The 21704-nt window shown below is 40.8% G+C and overlaps 1 protein-coding gene across 5 annotated transcripts in view; it reads left to right on the top strand.

The window, feature by feature from the left end:
- Positions 1-21053, top strand: part of WDR7 (WD repeat domain 7) — a 274160-nt gene extending 253107 nt beyond the window's left edge. For all 5 annotated transcript variants that reach the window (XM_016129135.2, XM_016129138.2, XM_016129137.2 and 2 more), the window contains 2 exons: positions 12174-12278; positions 17931-21053. In XM_016129135.2, coding sequence (XP_015984621.2) covers positions 12174-12278; positions 17931-18134 — 309 coding nt within the window. In that variant the 3' untranslated portion in view covers positions 18135-21053. The remainder of the gene's footprint in view (positions 1-12173; positions 12279-17930) is intronic.
- The last annotated feature ends 651 nt before the right edge of the window (positions 21054-21704 follow it).

The raw sequence follows: 21704 nt of genomic DNA on the forward strand, positions 1-21704 counted from the left end.
TTTTAAGCAAAAGTAAATTTGGGAGGAGCATGCACTTACCACAGTATGCACAGTTTTAATCTTAACATTTAAAATCATCTGACTACTGTGAGTCTCATCTCTGAAAAAATATTTTTATAAAAAAAAATAAAATAATGCATAGGAATACCAAATAGTTCTTACTAAGAAAAACCGATAAACTTTATGATTTCAAAAACATGCTAATAGCAAGTATGGAAGGATGTATGCCAAAGGCGTGGAACTGAGTGATGAGTAAGAGTAGTTGGGTAGGATTTCCAGTTTTATTAAAGGTACTTCAAAAAGCGGTAGGATTACAGGTCATTTCTAGTTTCCTTTTTTGGTTATTCTTTGTAATTTAAAAATTAAAAAAACCCTTCAAAATAAAAATCATGCTTCTGTTACAGATCACTTTTACTAGTCCAGAGTTCATACACACACTCTATCAGACCTTCAGAAGTGTGTCCAATGTGCCTTCTGTAAATACTTACTCCTCAAAGGAAAATATTATTTTAAATAGAAGGTGTTTGCTTGAGTTTTACACGCTTTTGTTCAAAAGTGAATAAAATCAGTGTGCATAGTAGTAAGTATTCTTTCAACAGTATCTGCAGTAAGGTATAGAATGTTATTTTAAGATGCACATTCTATGGGTCACTTACATGGTGGCTGTTATAACCAGGCTACTAAAAAGTGCATTCTGAGTTATAAACAAACAAGGGCTTCAAAGGATTCGTGTTTTCTTGTGAAGAACATAAATTAAAACATCAAAGCAGTTGTTTCCCTCAAGGATTGTAGTTATTTGGATAGCTTGTCAGTGCTGGAGTGCAACAAGTGGGCCAGCGTTATTGATTTCCATGTATTGCCAAAACATTTTCCATTGACGGATATTAATTGCTTATTAAGTGCTAAAGAGTTTGATGGTCCAGATATTGAATTTTATAATGAATTGGCCTTTTAGTTTTGCTTATCACTAGGCAATATGATTGCATTAAAGATACAAAGGCTTAAGCCAGCCTATCTCCCACCCTAAGAATATCAAGTAGATAGTCCTGTAGAGTTTAATCTCAGCAATAGACTATTTAATTCATTTCCCTTTAGATTTAAATGAGTTCTCTTTGACCAAACTGTAGGGAATGCTTGTTTAAATATGCATGGTATGACGATAATTAGGAAAGTATCTAGTATATATTGCATTGATTCAAGTGTATAAATCCAGTGAATCATTGAAATTTCTATCAGAACAAAATTGGTAATCGTGATTATTAATATGAGCTTTTATAAATGATTAACTTGGTTAAAATATTTATTTTATTTTTGGAAAGGATCAATATGTCAAATTGAGTGGCCAAATCCATTTGTTGTGTGTATGTATACACACATACATGGTTCCATTTTAATTTCTTTTTGTTATCTTTCTTTAAATGATGTATCTTTTTTGTCTTTTTGTGATTATATTTAGAGAAATCTTAAATACATTATATAATGACCTTTCTAAAATATCAAAATTTGTAGTTAACCGATGAAATTGAAGCAAAATTAAAACTGAAGGTACTAAACTGTCAGTTTTGGTAGTCGACTAGTATCGGGAGTTTGGAATTATAAATGTAATTCTAATTCAAATATATGTTTATGATCCTAGAAATTTGACCTTCTGATGATTTACTTCTTGACCTCAAATAATTGCTGTTTGATAGTGGGTTAGTGGGTTATCATTTAGAAGGTAAAATATTACCAAACTTCAAAGCAGTTTTGTTAGGTATTAACGACAGTGCTCCATCACAAAATTCTCTCCCTAAAAAGTGATTTGTAAATTAGGAACGATATTGAAATCTTTTATTTAAAAATAAAGATATCACTAATAACTAAGATTTCAAGTATGCGGTTTTAAAATAGACCCGGCTCTTTCTTTCCGTCCACTCCTTACACGAGTACTGTCCTCTGTTCCTTCATTAGCATCTTTTCGATCTTTGTTCTCTGCTCTTCATGGGTTACGTCAACAGCTTCTGTTAGGTCATTTAACACATATTCATGGAGAGACTGCTGTGCACCAGGAAGGGTGCTGAGTGCAGGATCCATGCCTTCCGCGTCTCCCTTTCCATAAACCTTTTCCTGAGCTCCAGATCGATCTTTCTCACTTCCTGACGCGGCGGTCCGGGTCCCTGAGGGGCTCCAGGTGGAAGCAACGGAGGTTTACTTTTAAGGCACACTGTTACCTTTAACAGTATTTTATCTTGTCTTCCTTAAAAAATTATATGACCGTTTTACGTTAGTTCGGTTCTTAAGAATTCTTTAAATATTTACAACAGACTTTTTACAGCCCAAGAATACAGAAGCAAAAATTTGTACGCTTTCAAATTTCTAGCATGGGTTTGAACCGATTTATTTTAGAAACATTCATGAAAAATCAGTTAGCTCTGGATCTACCCAAATCCAAATAAAACATTTTTAGTAACTTATTAAGCATACTTTAATAAGTGTTTTATAATTATTTCATCCCAGCAATATGAATATTTCATAACAAGTATTCACTCTCCTTTTACTTAAAACTGAACCACATTTATCTAAATCACGTTAGCATTCTATGTTGGAGCATATCTTTAATACGACTAATTATTCTTAAATTTGAATTATATGAAAAATGTTAAGGTTTGCATTATGTCTTTAAGTAGATTTTTTTCCTCATGTTGTCTTTATTGTACTTCAGACTCGCACTCACAATACTGATATACCGCTGTCATTTTATTGGCCAGGCATTAGTGGTAATCATGTTTTAAAATAATCGGAAGTTGCAGTGTTTGGGATTTTTGGCAAACATAATTTTCAAAGTATAATTCAATAAAATTGATCATTTCAGCATGCCAAGAAAGGGCATATCAGTTGCATATAATTTGAGTATTTTATAGTTACTTCATCCTGAAAATATTTGGCCTCGTGAAGCAGAAGAAGGGTGTGGGGGGTCAGGGGGGTGGCCAACCCCTGATTATCAGCAAGATAAGGAGGAAGGAGCACTTAGATGTTAATTGGTGAGATGTACGGAAATTTATTCTTTGAATCTGAAAAAGTTCCTTAGTTGGATAGAAGGGGAAAAAATTCTTAAAACCAGTATATATTTAACAGAGGTTGCCGTTTTGACTGTAACAATTTAAGATCGGAAAACGGCTATTGATTTAAATGCTTATTCTCTATCTGTTCATTCATAGACCTTTTAAAAATTAATTTTAATCATTTATGATTGATATTATAAATAAAAGCCTCAGTGTAATAAAAATCTGGAATTATTACGACTGCCTAAATTACCATTGTGAAACAATCTCTTGACCATTAATGTTGATTCTTACTATTCTGAGGAAGCGGGTCGTGTGTGCGTGTGTGTGTGTGTGTGTGCGTGTGTGTGTGTGTGTGTGTTCACATATATGTGGGTGTATTATCCTCCACCCAGGCAATTTCAAAAACTATTGCTCATTTCTAAGGATTACCAATATGTAGATATCGAAAAGCTCCTTTAATTCGTCACTGTCGGTTTATCCCCAAGTGCCATGTAAGTAACTTTCAGTAACAAAATAGAATAAATGCTGCAGCTGGTTTTAAGGAATAAAGAAAGTCTGTTCACTTGAGGCCTTATATTTTATAATAAAACTTAAGATAGCTCACTTGATTATATTTATCTTTAAATCTATTTTCCATTAAGATGTTAAAATGATACCAAATCTACTAGTCTTTCACCCCAAATGTATATTCTTTTCCATTACATGGCACTAGAAAATAATTCACTGACTAGTTCCAGTCCTCCTTGGATTGAAGCATGCGGCAGAGGGCTGACTCTATAACACAGAGTTGGCATAACGCGAATAAAAAGCATCAGCTGGGCCCTCCGTCAGGAAAAGAACTTGGAGAGATAAACAACCCATCCTGAGCCCTCACACCTCCGTTCAGGTTCCCTGTAGAACCGCCAAAGGGCGGCCCCTCGGCTCCTTGCCGACGCTGCGGCAGCACCGCCCGGGGACGGGGACGAGCGGGGCTCTCTGCAGCTCGAGAGTTTTGGGAACATGGGTACCATCTGCTTTCATTTCGGTAGGTACCTTTAGTTTTTCTGTTTTGTGTCTCAAGTAAGAAAGAGCCAGTCCGCTGATTTTATAATGCTCCTTTCCTCGAGAAAGGCTTATTTATGGTGCTTGTAGGTAGGTGTTGCCTCTTTGGGGCACAGATGACTTGATGGGAGGGTGAAGACCTTCAGGCACGCAGGGCCAGCATGGCGGTGGGGTGGGGGGAGAGAATGCTGATGAGAGGGACTGGGCCGCCCCCCGCCCCTGGCCTGGGCGTCTCGGGGAGCCGACACAGCCATCTTTCTCCCTCCTAGATGATGAAGAGGGACAGGGTAGCTTCTGATCTTTAAGCCTCCGTGCTAAGGGGTGTAAACTGCTGGAGCTGGCGTGAGGACGCTGTTGCAGGAGGCTGGGGGGCCCTGCCTCTCCCCACGAGTCAGCAGGACTGCGGGGCGAGTGAGCTCCCTCGGGACCCCCGCGCAGGGGTGTCACTCTGCCATCCTCACGGGGATGGCAAGAGGGGAGATGGGATGGACCAGGGTAACACCAGGGTGTGAACAGAGGTTGGACCAGTCCGGGGACCTCCCCTGAAGGTCTCTGGAGGCCACCTCCAGGCCACCTGGGCTCAGGAGTCGAGGGGTCCATAAGGCCCCCTGGGCCTGAGGGCGCCGGGGCAGATGCTCCCCTCGCATGAGGCCCGCTCCGCACGAGCTCACGCTCCCCAGCAGCTGCTGCAGCTGCCCGGGCGGAGGCCGCACCCAGCTCCCGAGCACCAGCGGGCATCACCCCAGATCTTCATCATTTGGCCTGGGAAAGTCATCTGGAATTGTTGGCGTATAACATACAAAAGTGCCAGTTATAGGAAAATCAGGTGTGTGCAAGTCGAAGACTGGCGGTTTATAGTTTTACTTTACCGGGCATTCTGCGAGGCCACAGACCCTAGAGCCAGACTGCCTGGATTCTAAGCAAAACAAGTCAGCCTGCCTCTCTGTGCCTCTGTTTTCTCGTCTGCAAAGTAGGGGATGATATAGTATTCTTATGTCTTAGAGCTCATATGTTAAGGTTATGAAGTTTTTGTAAAAGTACTTGCAGTACTTTTGGATTCCTTCCAGTGCCTAGCACAGTAACGCACTCTTACACACCTTTTAATGTATAGGTTTAAAATTCTTCTGAATGATGACAAAAGCTGTTTTGCAGTTGACTTTTGATAAACCCATTTTTTTTATTTTATTATTTTTTATTAAGTTTACTGGGGTAACGTTGGTTAATACAATCATGTAATTTTCAAGTGTACGTTATCGTTTAATATCTGTATATTCTATTGTGTGTTTACCACCCAGAGTTCAGTTTCCTTCAGCTACCATATATTCGATCCCCTTTACCTACTTCAACCTTCCTCTACCCCCCTATATTTGACCCCCTTTATCTTGTCTACCTACCCCTCCTCCCCTACCCCACTAGTAACCACTACTCTATAGTCCTCTGGTAACCACTAGTCTATAGTCCATGTCCATGAGTCTCTGTTTGTTTGTCCTGCTCATTTGCTGCTTTTAGGTTTATATCCCACATATAAGTGAAATCATCAGATTTTCAACTTTTTCTGTCTAGCTTATTTCACTCTCAGCATGATTATCTCAAGTTCCCTTCATGTTGTCATAAATGGCAGTATTTCCATTTATTTAAATTTTAAATTAAAGCATGAAGTTTTACGATTCATTTTTATCAGTGATCACAATGATGAGACAAACTATTCTCTCGGGCATCCAAGTGATGCGATGTACAGGTCGAGATTTAATAAATCAAAGAAGTAGACAAAGAAATAGAAAAGGATCCATAGGCAGTAGTTGAATGGAAGTGCACTTTTAAGTGAAAATAAGCAGCCAGGATGCAACATTAGTACGGATGGCTTTGGGAATGTATAGTAGAAGAGGATTAAGAACAGGAACTGGTGGCCCGCGTTTTGTCAGTGGAAGCCTCTCAGGATCCGAACACAACCAAGACTATCCACTGGGCGCAGGTGGCCACACCCTGGTCTCTCAGAGGTAACTGGAAGCATTTCGAATGGCAGCCACCTGCATGCCAGCAACTTCACCAGCTCTTCCTTGCCAAGGAGTTCTAGTAAATCGTCTTCTAGCAGCAGCAGCCGCCGCATTGCATGTTTCTGATAGAATAAGCGTAAGGCCGGGCCTCCTGCATGGCGTTATGAGAAACTATAGTGATATCCGGTGGCCTGCTCCAGTCCTCAGTCCAGCTGGAAGTTCCACGACTGAAAACTTGGCGAGAGTTAAGGAAAAGCCACAGAAATGATTTCTTTAAAGTTGGAAAATGAAACCCGAAAGGAAAAGTTATAGTCTCTGACATTTTTTTTTTTTGATCCTGAAAATAAAAAATAAGTAAAAAAGGGCAAGTTGCAAGAACAGTCCTCAGGTCTATAAAAGATAGAGTCATATGCTAAGGCTGGTGACCAGCTGGTCTCCATCTCTGCTGAGGCTAGAATGAGAGGAGGCGGGCTGCAACTGTAGCGTTTGGGATTTAGATTTGATACAAGGAAAAATTTTGTGACAGCACACATTGTTAACCACCGGAAAGGGTCCTCGGGGGAGGTTTCAGAATCTCCTCTAGAGATATTTTTTAAAAAGAATAGATTTTCATCTGCCTGGCCTGTTTTAAGGCCACCCTGTCCGCATACAGAAAAGAATGTGTGACCTTTGAATGTTCTTGGCTACATCGTGTAGCCTTAAGAGCCCATGCCCAAAAGGGCTGCAGAAGGCTTAGTTCATAGTGATAATTAAATTTTACTCGAGCTTTCTAATCGGCCACAGATGAGACTGTCTTTTTTTTTTTAATGTCATTATCATCTGCCTGAATTATTTATTGAATCTATAATTTGTTTCTTTGACCAGATGAACCTTAAATATATAACAAAATTTTCACAAATTGGTGGCTTCGGAGACAAGAAAGGAGAAGTCTTTTCCTTGAAAGCAATTAATTCCTAACTTTTCAACTCTTTTGAAATGGCTCTTTTCTGATGAGTCTTTCCCTTGCCTACCAAACAAAGCTGTCAGTCTGAGCAATGTCTTTGTCCTCCCTCTGGCCTGAGCAGTTACCTCCCTGCCCGTCAGCGATGACATCGGTGGTCTCCTGTACTGGGATGTCAGAAAGCATGCAAGTCAGACCCTGGTCCTCCCTCTTTACCGGCCCTGACTTTGGCACAGCCTGTACAGAAACCAAATGTGTGGGTGGTGCATCAGGTACCGAGGGGAGCATGCCCTCAAGTGCCCTGGGACGAACACTGGGAAGACGCGTATTTGTAGGTCTCTGGTATTACCTCTCCTTTTCTTTGCAGGGCTCACCCTCACTTCCTAGGCTCTCACTTCTCTAAATATCTGGCCCATCCAACCTACGTCCTGCCTGCATAAACAGATAGACACTTCATTCAGGCTCACCCCAAATGGCAGCTGCCTACCTCCATCCCAAAACGGCCATGCTGCTCCCCGAAGGCCTGGCACCAAGCAACCTCGTTGCCTCTCAGCACCCCCAGACCTCAGAGCCGTGATGCTTCAGTCAAAGTTCTTTCATTTTTCACTCTATTTTAGCAAATGTTGTACAAAATACATGGGTCACTACTTCACAAATCATTTCCCTGTGATGGTATTTATTATAGCAAAATTTTACCTACTTTTGGAAACCTTCACAGTTTATGTTAAAAGTAAGAAAATATTTCCTTTGGTTGGTTGTTTTCCTTCCTTTCAAAGAAGTGATGAGACTTGCAAATAAATATAAAATATTCTCTTTGATCTTATTCAGTTTTTAAAGTGGGTGTCATAGAGTCCTACTTTTGGGTTTAATTCTCAAATTGGTCATTTGGAAGCTGGATTTCAAGAACTCTAGACAGTTATAGCTCTATTTGACGCTGACCAACTGATTCTAGAAATCCGTGTCTCTCCTTCTCTGTGTGACCGGGCTAATTATATTTCTTTGCAGAGCACATGGAAAGTGCCCGTTTAACACTGTTGAGTGAGTGCGAGTACTGCTCATTATTAATCCAGCCTCTCAGTTCCTTTTCTTTCATAAGAAAAGGAAAAGTGGGTGTTTAACAATTCAACACTCTGTCTCCTGCTAGGGATAATTGCTTGATTTCTCTTATTGTTCATAGCACTTCTTGAATTAGATTAATTTCTTTATATTCCATTTCTGTCTATTCAAGACAGCAATTTCTTTGACTAAAAATATAACAAGACATGATACTCATTCGCATATAAAAAGTAGACCCAACCTCCTTTCATTCCCAAGCCTGTTATTTTGGAAAATGTTCCCTTAGCATTTAGGGTCCCAGCTGTTGGGTTTGCCGCATCCCAAAGCACTTACAGGTTCACTGTGATCCCCGCACAGCTGCAGCTCTCAGGCCAGAGTGGGGGTTCAAGTCAGTTCAGGTGGTGCCTGCACGGATCTTAGGAGTTCAGAGATTCCGAACAAAGGACAGTGACAACATTTCCATTACACTGAGAGCTGAAGCACCTCTTAGGCTGAGATTGTAATGAACTCACCAGATGGACCAAACCGTTTAAAACCACGCGCTCCTCTGAGCCTCCATGAGTGGTGCTTGCTTTCTTATAAGACAACAGGTCTGTCCTTCAGCTGACAGCGCAGTCAGTCCTCAGTGGTTTTCCTCTGTGTGACTTCAAAAGGGCCCTGTGGGGTACCTAGCGGTATAGTGCGTGTGCGTGTGTGTGTGTGTGTGTGTGCGTGTGTGTGTGTGTGTGTGTTTATGTGTTTCGATCTAAAGTGCAGTCCCCCTTTGTCTAAAACAGACTTTAAAGAAACTAACAAATTAAGCTCAGTCTCTAACAGGACCTCAGCAACAATAACAAAGGAAAACGGGACAATGATTAGTGACATGACTACCAAGTATTTATCAGTAAGCGCATAGAATGAGCATAAATGTAGTCCTGGCAGTAAAGCAAGCACGCTTTAAATTATGCAATTATCATTACATGATTTTTAAGACAATAAAATTTATTTGGAAAGTTAAACATTTTCCTGGCAGAAAATTTCAAGATGAACTTTGAATTAATTCACGGGATCTTCTATTAGACACTAGATAACATAACAAAGAATGTCTCCAGCTGACACAGAAGTATTCAGGTGGATGTTTTACATACCAGCTTTCTAGAAAATATAAAGACGTAATATGAAGTATTTCATGAAGATTTTTCTGAAGGAGCCTGTTCTGGTTTTCTGCCTTTACATCCGGGCTAACTTAGCTTCAGAGAGACACATCAGTGCAGCCATTGGGCTGGTACACCCTCTGGACCTGCTGGTTTCTAGGCAACTCATTGTTGCATTCTCTTACTGTCTCAAGCACTGGTGAAGGAAGGATGCTGATCTGAAGGAGGCGGGCTTAGCGTTCATTCTCTTTTGAGATTTAGGGGCCCAAACTCCAAAAGGAGTATCAATCCACCTCTACCCTGAGTTGGGCTCTAGGGGGCTTGCAAGAAGGGCCAGCTTCTTAGAGGGGCTTTCAGTCTACTCAAACTTTTAGATGCAGACTGGGATCCCAGAGCATGGAAGAAACTATTGTAAATCAAATATTTTTATGGGAAGGGTCACCTCAGCTGCCACGAGGGACCAGGAACTAAGAGAGGTGGGCAGCAGGCATTGCAGACGTGGGCCCTTTCTCGTGTCAGGGCTGGGACTGGCGAAACGGAGCTCGAAGGGGCCAGCTTTTCTCAGCCCTGATGTCGCCACGTGAGAAGGAAGGCCCAGAATTGCCAGAGCTTCCAGTTAGGAGAGGCTAGGAATCGATTTTACATGCTATCCGGTAAATTAGAATACAGGCTCAGAAACATTTTTTAAAAACATTTTGCAGGCCAAACCAAAGCTTTAAGGGCCTTCAGTTTGCAGCCTCTGTTATGAAGCAAGGTCTTGCTGATCAACTGCCTCAATCATTAATAGCCTCAGGTCGGCCCAACAGAATTTCACATGTTTAGCATAACTGAATCTTAATTTAAACAAACAAACAAACAAACAAAAACAATTAAAGCTGCTTCTCCCAATGATTGTTCATTAAGCTGACCTAGTAAGTGGGAATGGTCAGTTTTTCCCCTTTTAATTGATTACATTTTTCCTGCACCTACAATAATTTTCATTCTGATATAGACAGTGTTAAGCTGGCTTTTTGCAATAATTATTCAGCATGCTCACTCTGTTACTTTAGTACCACATTTCTGGGCTAGTACCATGGACAGTTCCATCTGCTCCATAAAATGCCAAAGTCTGGAATCTGTTTCTGGACCACCTTGAATGTTAGTTAGCTGGTGCTGATTCTGGCATATATGATTAGGGCTTTTGTGTGTGTATGTGTTTTATTGAATGGTGTATTTAAGTAATTGAGTTCTGTGATTGTTTACATTTGTCTGGTCATTTTTTACTTGCTTTTTTCATATAATTGACGTATGACACTGTGTGAGTTTAAGGTAATGATTCGATACACTTATGTGTTGCAAAATGATTACCTTCATAGCTAAAACCTCCATATTGCCACATAATCACCATTTTTTTTTTTTTGAGGTGAGAACATTTAAGATTGACTTTCTTAGCAACTTTCAAGTATGTATATCTATCTGGTCATCTGTAGGTAAGGAGGAGTAACACAAACATTAATAGTATTTATCGAATTCTTATTCTGTGCCATGCATTGGGCAGAATGCTATGTAGAGATATTAACTCATGTAATTGTCACAAAGTTCTTTGAGGCGGGTATCATCAATATCATTATCACCATCATGCCTACTTTATAGACATGGGTGCTCTGAGATTAATAACCTAAATAACTTGCCAAGGTCCCATAAGTGGTGGCACCCAAAGGCAGCCAGCCAGTGCCTCAGAGCAGAGTCCCCTGCCACCCCCCAGGCCCACTGCTGTATTAGCATAACATTTTCCTCTGCTGAAGAACATGCATTATTTTGGATCCCATGGTGCCTTGAAAGTCTAATGACAGGAAAGAACAGAATCCAAAGAGCACTGGGGAGCACGCTGTGTCCACATTCCTCTCTCCTCCTTTCCTTCCTCACCGTAATCACTCAGATGTCAATTACGAAAAGAATCTTACAGAAATTTACAGTACGTTTGGGGATGGATCACAGAATGAGCCTGATGCTCCCGCCGAGATGCAAGGTTCACAGTTCTTCATCAAGAAACAGCAGATGAAAACGAACCTTCCTGGGATTGTTGTGGTTTAACACATTTCTCCATTTCTTTCTAGACAAAGGGAGGAGACCCACCTACAGCCTGTGGTCAGACTGAATATTGGTCTTTAATGGTTGAGCGTAGGAGCATTAATACAGTATTATACTACTTTGCTTAGTATCGCAATGTTTTCAATAGCATAATATCCTTAAACTTTAATATAATTTTTTACTAGCGAAAACCTTCTATCAAAGACCTAGTCTAAAATACAACATCCTTTTTCTTTTATTCATGGTTAAATCAATGAGATATTTGGCAAAGGCTCAAAATTATCCTTATTAACTTGTTTTTAATAGTAATTGATTTATATGTGTGCTCAAAACTGCAACACGTGTACGTATATGTATGTTTACTAAATGCAGGCATGTGCATTCAAACACAGTGTTACTGCTGGGAAATGAAACATAAAACATGAAAATATATCATTATTAAAGGGTTGAAATTATACTGTTTAACTCCTTCCAGAAGAGGGATGTTAGAATACAGCTTTGATTGTTTTTTCATTAAGGTAAGTGAGGTTCCTGGATAGATTCGGTGATCAGTTTCTTACTTTCCTAATTAATTGTAAAATTCTTCTCTCTAATGGACATAAATGAATTCACATATTGGTTTTCCCATTAATATATGCTTTTCTTTGGACTCATGCTATCTGTCCAACTCAGAGACAGGTAACTCCTCAAAACAAGATTGAAGCCCCTGGATAAACCACTGAGAGAACTTTGGGCGTTTTTCTGATTTTTCTAGCCTGGTTTTAAAAATAAATTAAAGAATGTTACAGTAGCTAACATCTGTAACATAACTTGTTCAACATCAAATGCATTTGGGTGTGTGTGTGTCATAGTTCTGTGAAATGCGTACAATTGATGGCTCTGAATTTTATTTTAGACCATCCATGGACACAAGGGACCGATCACTGCAGTGGCCTTTGCTCCTGATGGACGATACCTTGCCACCTACTCAAACACCGACAGCCACATTTCTTTCTGGCAGGTAAGTGTAGATGCTAGAGGGTCTTCAGTATATGGCACAATCTGTTTCTCCTAGGGAAGACCTCCCACGGTGCCTGCCCGCCCTCTCTCCCTTCTTTCCTCAAATATCAAGTTTATATTGCTTGCCGATGAGGTGCCAGATGCTAGCATGTGGGTTACACAGAGAATGCATCTAGCAACCTGGAAAGAGGGGTGTCTGCCCTCGCAGAACTTTCGGAGGGAGAGACAGGTAAATACACAGGCAGTGACAATACTCAGGAGAACCTGAGAAGAGGTCGTCAGGTGGCTTCACAGAGGACGTGAAGTGGCATGAGATGCTGCTGAGGAAGGGCAGAGGGGAGTGGAGTTCAGGGAGAGGGAGCAGCGGGTCAGAGGTAAGCAAGGGCGCAATGTGTCTAAGGGTGTAGCCTGAGAGGAATCGGGCAGAAGGAAGCCATGCTTAGACTGTAAATTTCCACACGGCGGTGAGACAGCTCACACAGGGCAGAGGGCCTGGGGAAAAGGCAGCCGGTATCAACTCACGCCCTGTTTGAACTGTCTCATTTTGTTTGCATTCTGAATTTCTCACATTATGTTATTCATTCCTAAACTATCAAAACATTTCTAAAAATCCTCCAAATATCATTGACTGTGGCAGTTCATGAAAATGCCTATGTTTGATTCTGATTAAAGTGAATATTAACTTTGAACAACTAATATTTTCAAAAGAACTTGTTCCATCTTCAGTGAGTAATCTCTATCCCATCTTTTTAAAATTACCTTACTCCTGATTATTAAGAAACATTACCAACTCCTCTCCAAAAAATGTTTTTAAAATTTTGTTGTTATCTTAACTTCCCTAGGATACAAGTCTGTTTTGTGAGATTCAGTTTATTGCTTTGAAAGCTAAAAGACAAATTAAAATTTAAACAAGCCTTCAGCACAGCATAACAGTTCTTTTTAAAAACAGTAGTTTTAAAAAAAAAAAAACAGTAGCTAATAAAATGTAAAACAGATATAATAAATTACTTCATTAACAACATTATATTAAAGCTTATGACAACTTCTAAATCTGTCACAGACTTTTCCTAACTCTTCGTCTAATTTAGTTTTCTGCTTTATTATCTCATTATTCTTTCTTCCAGAATATATCTCTAGCATCTTAATTAGCTCATAGTACACATTTCCTTAGAGATCTCACCCAGTCTTCATCTTCCCCGGCGGGTGAGCACAGGACTCGTGTTTCGCAGTCTTGAAGGCTTGCAGCGGGTCCATCAGGTGTCCATACTGGGCTCTCGCAGCCACGGCTCTCCAAAGAATTTCCTACCAACTGCTTTTTCCTACTCACGTCTACACTGTGGTCTCCGTTACACAAGCTGTACTTCGATACAAATTTTCCCTTATTTCATGTTCTGCCGAAATCCGGGAGGAACGTTATGCCAATTCCATTCGTTTAACATTGATTCGGTATCTAAGTGCTGGGTGCTGGCCTGTGCCTTCGGGACACAGGATCTGCAAGTCACAGGTCCCTGCTTTTTATTTATTTATTTATTTTGTCCAGTTTTACTTCCCTAGAAAACATAATTTCTTATATAAAGGAGTACCTCCTAAATTAGCCAGATTTGAAACTTTTTCTAATAATTTCCTAAATTTCCATGTGGTAAACATTTCCCCCCTTCTCTAGATGTTTAAGGGTCTGTTTGGATGTGTTCATCCCTATCCTGAATATTTTTCTGTTTTTATCGAAGTTCCTGTGCAGCTCATTGATGGAACCGTGGTCGGCCCCCTCTCTTACCCTGGAGAGCAGGGCCAGCCGTTACACGCCTTCTCACCGAGATGCCTTTTGGTCTTGCAGTTCTCTTCAGGCTCGGGCTGCTGTCCCTGGGCTTTGCGCAGTGCGCCCGCTCGTGAGGCTTTGCGCACGCCGTTTCCTCGTCCCACACGCTTGTCTGCCGCAGGGGCCCTCACGTCACCCGCACGTGCAGGTGCTCAGAGGACACAGCCCCAGAGCGGCCTAGGCAGCGCCCACGCCCTTCCGGCCTCTAAACCCAATGCCCAACTTTAAAATGCAGCCCGTTTCTCAGGCGCTTAAATTAGACCCAGCGTGGTGTTGGAGTTTAAGTGGCAGGTACAGAAACATTACTTCAGCCTTATCAGGAAAATACAGTTAAACATCTTCCAGGCATATAGCTGGTTTTTATTTGAATTGAAGAGAATCCAGAAAGCAGTGTTGGATCTACCACTGCTCTCCCCAAATGGACTTTGCCGATTTATTTAGATACATATTGTTTGGTTCTAATGATGTATGATGACACTTTTATATTATTCCAGTAAATGTACTGTAATATATTTTGAAAACTTAATGAAGTCTTATTAATACAGAACCTTATAAAAGCTATCAGCTATTAAAATCTTTGCTGAGAAATGAGTGTTAATGAGAAATATTGGTTGGATAATTACTCAAGTGAGACTTAGTAAAAGGTTTGTGTGCAGCATTACTTATACTGAGAATAGCATTAAAACACTTCCTGTTTTGATGAATTACATCTGTATGTGTTTCTGTGTGTTCAGAAAATAATCTTCACAGAATTGGTTTTGTGAAGCACTATTTTTAAAGAGAAGGAAAAAGCCAAAGTTACATTTTAGTCAGTTTATATACCCAGCTATTAAATGATGTAATTTGGTAATCATTTCATTCCTTTGACTCTCCGACAATATATTTCTATAATTTGAATATTTCACTTCAATGTACTCATTGATATTTGATCCAGGGGTATTTAGTAATCAAATACAACGCTAATTCTCTCACCTGAATTTTACCACTACCCTCCAACAGATAAGTATCCTCTCTCAGAAGTGACAATAACAAATTAGAGGAATATTGGTTCCATTTATTTTTATTTATTCCATCACACAGAAAACTATTCAACCATTCGAAAAGGATGATGTCAATCTGTATTTATTAACATAAAAAGATGGCCTTCAACATTTCGGTGAATGGAAAAAACAGTTGTGAAACTGCCTTTTAATATGAGCCTGTTTATGTAAAATTCTTTAAACTAGCTTCTCCTTATCTGTATATATACTTGGAGATCTGGAAGGTGTTTACTAAAATGTTAGTTATTATCTCTGGGAAATGAGACTCCAGGGGATTACTTTCTTTTTTTTTATACTTCTTCTTATTCGAATTTTCCACAATGAGTATTTATTTATCTTTGTAATCAGGAAAAAATTTAGTGTTACCAGATATTACAATTCCAGGTAGTCTTCATTCAAGGTTCTAATTGCCCTTACTTTAGCATAGTTTATAGCCAGTCACTGGCCAAGAAAACATTAATATTGAATAACAAAATGGTTAATTGTTTCGGTGAGAGTTCTTTGAGCTTATTGGAAAAATTAATACTCATCCTTACTACTTCATATTCATCTCTAAATTGAAGTAGAGGTCATAGGGAAAGGATGGTCTGAGGAGCAGCGAATTATAGTTAACACGAGGGTCCTCATCATTCCAGCTGCATGCAGCTATAATAGTTACATACCTTGCAGGATTAGGCATCGCCTGTTCAGAGGCAGGAAGGCTGACCCTACCGAAGGCATTTGTCAATCGATTTATCAGTCGTTTGAGGGATGGCTCAGCTTGTAAAGGGAACCCAGATATAGTAATGGGCTTTAAAAAAAAAAAAAAAACTTTCCATCTGTACTATTCCAATAAGATATTCTCTCCCTGTCCCCCTTTACCCCTCAACCCACTTGTTATATGTGGCTAAATTTGAAGATAAGAATTGAAAATAAAGTGTCTGAACATATTGGATACCCTTCACATTTTAAGCCGCCAGCAGAAATCAAGCTTCATACATATTTTCATGGAAAATCCATAAAGAATGAAAAATACTTTGTGGTTATTTATCAACTGAGAAATTAGATTTTTTAAAAAGCACCGTATGCCTGTTGATGCTGGTTAATTTTAACCAGCAATTTTCTGGATCATTCGGATACGCTCTGTAAGAGGACTAAATTATTATGTGCTGTTACTTTTTGTACAAATGAGAAATATCAAATCAAGCTCACCATCATTATTTATATGGAATCTATTTGGGAACCTCTAGAAATCAGTAAGTCATTGATTTTTTTTTTTTTTATGGAGTTTTCGGAAAAGAAGGGAAAGAAAGGAGGGAAGGATGGAGGATGACAAGAAGGTACTGCCCAGCTTTAAATGTTAACTGAACTTTAACAGAAAGAGTTAATGATAACCATACATTTGGTTTTAAAATGTGACCTCGTACACTAGTGATTTTTTTCACCTCTGTGTTGTGTTCGGCACTATTATTAATGCAGTAAAATCAGTAACATTAGTCATCTTAAAAGGGTTATTACTCAAGATGATTTAAATTGTGAAAATGTCAGTGGAGCCTGCACGTATCCTGCTAGAGATGCCATGATTTACGCCCTCTGACACCATCCTGCCGCTGAGAAGGGCCAGAGAAAGGAATGGCTTCTGTTTCGTACTGATCCAAATGCAGGGCATGATATCAGCAATAAGACATCTCAAATGTCGGAGGATTTGACCAGGTTTCACGTGTCAACCACTGGTGCACGTTGGATCATAATCTGCATGCTTCGTACCCATCCCCGGAATCCTACACATTTAGGTGGAGATTTCACTGGAGTGAAGAATTGGAAACAAAAATTGGTGTGGGGAGAAATATCATTTCCAAGACCCCTTTCCTGATTCACAGTATACTTTCCATGCGATTCGCAATGCCACAGTATATGTGCATTGAAAGAATGTTAAGTAACATTTAAACTCTAAAGGATTCACCAGACACCGTCTCTCCGACAGCAGCTCCCCGAGGTAACTGCCGTGCAGTATTTAGCACTTTTACCTGAATGCAGAGTTGTTCAGGAGCCATAATTTCCATGTTGTTTTCCACTCACGTGAGTGGATTCAAAGAACTTAAACTTTAAATCACACCCAGAAAAGCCGCCAAAAAAACAAAAGTCACCAAATAATAAAAATGTATTTACCAATACGTGTTAAAGTATATTCTGAGCACAGCAGCAAACCAATACTGAGCTGCAGTCGATTCGTGTTTTTCCCTTCAAAATAAACTAGAGCTTTCCAGAGACTGAGTTTTTTTAAAAAAGCAGGTGAGGAGAGCAGGTGTTGGGAGACAGAGAAGGGGGAGGGGTTAAGTGTTGAGCTTTGATCCGATAACCTCGCACTCCGTCAACCGCTGAACTTTGCTTCGTTTTCTTGAACTAATTATGAGTCCCCAAACTTGTCTTCGTGGATTCACCCCTCAGGGGATGCAGTTGGCACTGCTGTTGAAGGACAAAAAGGTCTGCGGTTTGACACCCCCATGGTTTCCAGGTATTGCCTGACCGCGCGGTCTCACCGCATGCGCGGTTTCCTGGACGTTGGGGGCGCGTTCTACCCGCAAAGCAGAACTTCTCGGGATTTACGCACGCACTGTGACAGGGTCAGAACGCTCTGACACACCCTGAGAGGATCATTTTCAAGGTTAAGAATAACCTCTTAGAGCATGAATAAGCTGTGCGGAAGAGAAAGTGACCAGGAGCGTGTGCCGCTTGAACCACTGTGCGGTAGAGAAAGAGAAGCAGGGCTTTGAATGACGCGTGTGCTCTCATGTCCCTGTGTGTGTCCCCCCCGCAGATGAACACCTCGCTGCTGGGGAGCATCGGCATGCTGAACTCGGCACCCCAGCTGCGCTGCGTGAAAACCTACCAGGTGCCCCCGGTGCAGCCGGCCTCGCCCGGCTCTCACAACGCGCTCAGACTGGCCCGGCTCATCTGGACTTCCAACCGCAACGTCATCCTGATGGCGCACGACGGGAAGGAGCACCGCTTCATGGTCTGAGGACCGCCGCCGGCCCTCCAGGCACAGGTCCCCCCGTCCTCCCTTCTGCTGGTCCTTCCTCAGTGCCTGCCCACGCCAGTGTCGTCCGGGGGCGCGGCCAGGCCCGTGTCACTTCTGCATGGTTCTCGGGGTAGACTCCTGCTCGTGCCACCCATGGATTCAGAGGCACGCCCGCACCGCCCTGCAGGGTGTGACCCTTCTGTCTCTAGGGCTTTTTTTCCTGCTGGAGGGGGAGGGGAAGCCGGCTGTGGGCCCCAGGAGCGCTCCTGTGTCTGGGGGCCCCGGGAGCCCGAAAATCAATAAGCACTGTGATTGCGCTCCCAGCCCAGGCCAGCGTCTTCCTCGCGCTACACCCCACTTCTGAAGTACTGCTTGAGCCTGGTCATTTCGACGTCGGACTTTGAGGTAACGTGCTGGTCCTAATTGTCAAAATTATTTTCCTTCGGATTTCCTAAAACACACCGTTGTTTACCAAAAAGATTCTTTGTTTACATGTGTTTTTTTTTTTCCTTCACCTGATGGTTAGGAAATCACTCAATTCAATTTCCTAGGGCTTAGCCACTACCTTCTTTATTAACATGTAACCAATGTGAAATGAATGAGAAAATATACCAAAAAAATTTTTTTCCTCATGGAGAATACAGTTTCCCAGACACCTTGCCCTCTAAAATGCTCATATCCTGCTTAAGTGATGCTGTATTTAGTAGTTTAAAATATCACTACTTATGATCTAGTTAAATATAACAATCAGTCGCTATTAACTAATCTCTTAGACTTTTGTAGTAAAGAACCCAGTTTGGAAGCGTAACATATATCTAAAAAGACGACACTGCATCTGTTGCTACAGATCTTTTGAAGAAAGAGCTTACCCCTTTCTTCCAGAAACTTTACAGATGTGCAGTTCCCATGTCATTTATCACATAATAGTTACAATTCACCCTCAAACTACTACTGATCAATTAAAGGAAAACTAAGCCTTTCTTTCAAACAAGTATCCTAGAAAATTAGTAACTATGGCACAAGCATTCAGGAGTATATGTAGAAATATGAGGGCTCGATCAAGCTGAGCAAACATTGCAATGGAAGTGTACATCACACTTTGTAGTCAGCTTTAACAAGGTTGCTTTCTTATGTCAAATTCTGCTGTTTCTTGCTCATAGTAATGGGGAAAAAAATCCATAAAGTAATATTTTGTATGAATTGCTCCTAACACACCTTGATCTGTATATTATTGGGGAGTTAGCTGATTGTTGATTGGCTGGTTAGTTGGGTAAAATGGTTTATTAATGTAAAAATAAAAAATGACTTGTGAAATTCAGAGAAAATATGTGAAACCAAGAGGACGATGGGAGATTTAATTTAAAAAGCATAGCAGTCAGAGTCGATGTAATATTACAAAAGAGTAGGGTGACAGTCCGGGAACAAATACATCTGTTATTTTATTGAAACAGATTTTTAAAGAACATGTTAAGAAATTAAGACCACTAGAACGTCTCTTTCTTCTTAATATAAAGTATGTTATTTCCATTGATGGCAAACCTGTACTATTCCTTGGTTGTAGACTTTGGGTGTTCTTTCAAAAGTGAATTTATGCCACATGCATGTACATTGTATTTATAAAGATTATATATGTAGTTTCCAGGAAGAAACAGAACTATACGGTGTAGACTTTATTTGTTTGCTGAACAGACTGTTATGTTCAATGTAGATAGAGAAACCTGAAGTAAACAAAAGATGAACTTGGCTTTTCCAGTGGGTTCCCGAACCCAGCACATGTTTACTTTATGAACCGAAATGGGGATTAATTTATTCTAGACTACACAGCTGTTTTGGAATGATGAAATAGAAGAATACCTTCGAGATTTTTTTTAAAGCAAAATGCTCAGCGCATCTGCAGGAAGGCGTGAGACCACCACACATACACAGAGGGTCGGCACGCACCGCAGGGATGTAGAACAAGGCGGTGGCAGCCAGAGGACCCGGGCAGTGGGCGGCGGCCAGCCTGTCACACGTTGTCTTCACAGACAACCAAAATTATTGGCCAGTGGAATATTACGGTTACGAAACTGTGGGGCGGGCGATGTTTGATGGTTAGACAGATAGCTCTAACTGCTGAACTAATATTTGCATTCTCGTTGACACAAACCTCTCCTCGGTTATTTTGACAACCACAGTCCAAACTTCGTCACAGCTTAGATTTCGCAGCACCGAGGTAAACTTGGTATTGTCATCCAGTGTGCGCTTTTAGTATTTTATTGATTTCCTTGGCACCGTATTTGGACCTGTTCTTGTAAATGTAGCGACACATTCGGCTTCGTAATTTACAAGTGAAGGATGGCATGGCGTGACGCCTGCGTGAAAACGTAATGATCGGACTCACTGAGTACAGCAAATGAATTAAAACGTCCGCCTCTCAAGCCGTTTCCCGATTACTCCACTTAGTAGATTCTATATGTGCTGAATGTTGCTCTGTACATATGTGTGTTAAATAAACCAAATTGTACTGAAGATTGTTTTTCCCATTAAAAACATTCTTCGCTCTTAAACATTCTCAGTCAAAATCCATATGCTTTCTCCTCCACCCCCACTCTCTTTAGCACCAAATTAAGCCTTCTATTTCCATCTAATTATTCACTTCCCTGGAGAGCTAGAAAGGCAACCTTGTTCACAGAGCACAGCAGGAAATCCCCCTGCCCACACTGCCCGGGCGGGAGAACCAGGGATGCGCGCCTACCAGAAACTCAACAGCACCCTCTGTGGTTTGGGCAAGGGAATTGCATGCATGTTGCTTTAGCCCCAGCGTTTCTCTTAGACTGTTAATTGTACCAGATTGTATCTTGTCAGATTTGATGACATGAGTTGTCTGCCCCGGGGTGGGGGGCTAGTCTGAAATCATTAAATTCATTTCATTTAATACTACTCAGTTTGGAGTTGAATTTGAATCCCTGAGGTAAAAGGTGTAATTGGTTTTCAGAAAAAGCAAGAGTAACAAAATAGGTCATCGTGGCTCACAGGGGTTTCTGTGTGTTAGTAGTGAGTGTACTTCTTTAATTTTCAGATAAGACTATAGGACATCTTGAATGGAGTCAATCATCGTGTAACTGTATAATTTTTCTTTAAGAAATAGATAAGCATTAAAGGAGTTGACTGCAACATCTTTGGCCCTATTCAAACACTCAGTGTTCATCTCAGGAATTGTGTTAACGTCTCCTTCCTGATGGCTTCAATGTATCCTTGTAGGGAAGACGGGGGCAGTACCAGTTCTATATGCTTGGTGATTACATAAACTGATCAAATGTGGAAAGGGCATGACATTAATAGGAAGGAAAAACCAAGCGGTGCTGGGTGAACTTTCACCTTTCACCCCTTCGGCTGACTGACGGAGCTGAGTGTTGAAGAAAATCAATACCTTGGAGCCAGGAGGGAAATATTTCCAACCTCTAACTAGAGAATGTATTTTGACAAGGCCAAGATAATCCAAGCTGCACAGGAGAAGAGAAAAGAAGACTCATTTTTAAAGCTTGACACTTCAAGGTGTTTTTGTACAATGGTTTAGAGATCGTCAATACA

The sequence above is a fragment of the Rousettus aegyptiacus genome, unplaced genomic scaffold, assembly GCF_014176215.1.
Source record: "Rousettus aegyptiacus isolate mRouAeg1 unplaced genomic scaffold, mRouAeg1.p scaffold_m13_p_12, whole genome shotgun sequence".
In the NCBI taxonomy this organism is placed as follows: Eukaryota; Metazoa; Chordata; class Mammalia; order Chiroptera; family Pteropodidae; genus Rousettus; species Rousettus aegyptiacus.